This window comes from Perkinsus marinus (genome assembly GCF_000006405.1).
Source record: "Perkinsus marinus ATCC 50983 genomic scaffold scf_1104296969410, whole genome shotgun sequence".
Lineage (NCBI taxonomy): Eukaryota > Perkinsozoa > Perkinsida > Perkinsidae > Perkinsus > Perkinsus marinus.
In genome coordinates this window covers 296-1,442 of record NW_003202862.1, presented here as the reverse complement: position 1 = coordinate 1,442, position 1,147 = coordinate 296, and the positions used below count along the sequence as shown (strand labels likewise).

At 51.6% G+C, this 1,147-nt stretch overlaps 1 protein-coding gene across 1 annotated transcript; it reads right to left on the bottom strand.

The window, feature by feature from the left end:
* Positions 1-268: 268 nt before the first annotated feature.
* On the bottom strand, positions 269-684 carry Pmar_PMAR022426 (hypothetical protein; the record flags this gene model as incomplete). The annotated part of the gene is made up of 4 exons (XM_002767957.1): positions 269-333; positions 383-452; positions 501-587; positions 649-684. 4 exons carry the CDS (start codon positions 682-684, stop codon positions 269-271), a joined length of 258 nt encoding a protein of 85 aa, XP_002768003.1.
* Between the last annotated feature and the right edge of the window lie 463 nt (positions 685-1,147).

Here is a 1,147-nt window from a genome sequence, read left to right as displayed (position 1 = left end):
TCGGGTTTCTGGTTCACTTGGGGCTAGTTGTGCTGCGGAATCCGTGTTGAGTCAACACTACTACAGTTGTCCCTTCGCATAGTGCCCTGTTGTACAACTTAACAAAGCATAAACTGAAAACAGTATTCGAATACCTCACGAAGTTCACTCTCATCACAGCAACACTTCATTATCATAAGTAGTATTGGAAAGTGTCTGGGAGGTCGAAACTCGCCGGAGGCTGCGCCTCTCCTGAAATGAATGAAATGACGATCTTTTCATTAGCCCATTAGGGCCCACCGAAAGGCTTGGATCCGCCGTCTTCAGGTGTGTCAGCAGTCTTCGGTTTCACACCTGTTGTACTGAGAATCCCCCCAGCGAACTCATACCACATCAATCCCACCTCCTCCTTCATTGGAGTCTCCTTCCTTCTCATCCACTGGAGCAGCCGTCTGGTCCGCAAAGGTGAGTATCTGAAATCTAGTGAACGACAACTCCTGAGTGAAACGATGATGCAACACCTCCTCAGCCTCTTCAGGGAATATATCGTCAAGCGTAAAGAAACCAGCCGTGCGACTGCCATCCGATAACACAGGCAAATAACGAACCTAAACCCACAAAAACCATTAAACATGCAACGCAACGCTCCGCCTCCACCACTGGTGATACCTCCTGTTGCTCCTTCCTAGCACCCCTAGGTGGCATCATCTCTCCTGCTTGGTAAAATCGAATGCCCGACTCTTGCACTGGCACCACTCTAGAGGGTTATACCTGACCAGAGAACCTCCCAGGGAGGCCCTCCCTTCATACAACGGCCGCAACGCCCTCGCCTTACAGCGTCTGCTCAGTAGTCTCACTAGTCTCAGCCTTGCTAGCCCCTTGAAGGGGCCCCCTTCGGTCTTCTAATCGACATCCATAGGGGCCGCATCGGACTCCTCAGACGCCTACTCTACAAAACGTTGATCCCTCTCCCCCTTATCACCTGCCCACTACCGTATTTTCCCCCTAACCAGCTACACCAGAGTTCTCCAACGTCGGCTTGGCCACCACCGAGCCTCGGTGACCGAGGTCGTCTGAAAATGCAATATTCCTCAATTTTCGAGTTGTGACTGAGGTCATGCGTGGCCTTTCAGTGGAGTCGTAGAAGTCCGTCCACGAGATGGAGTGA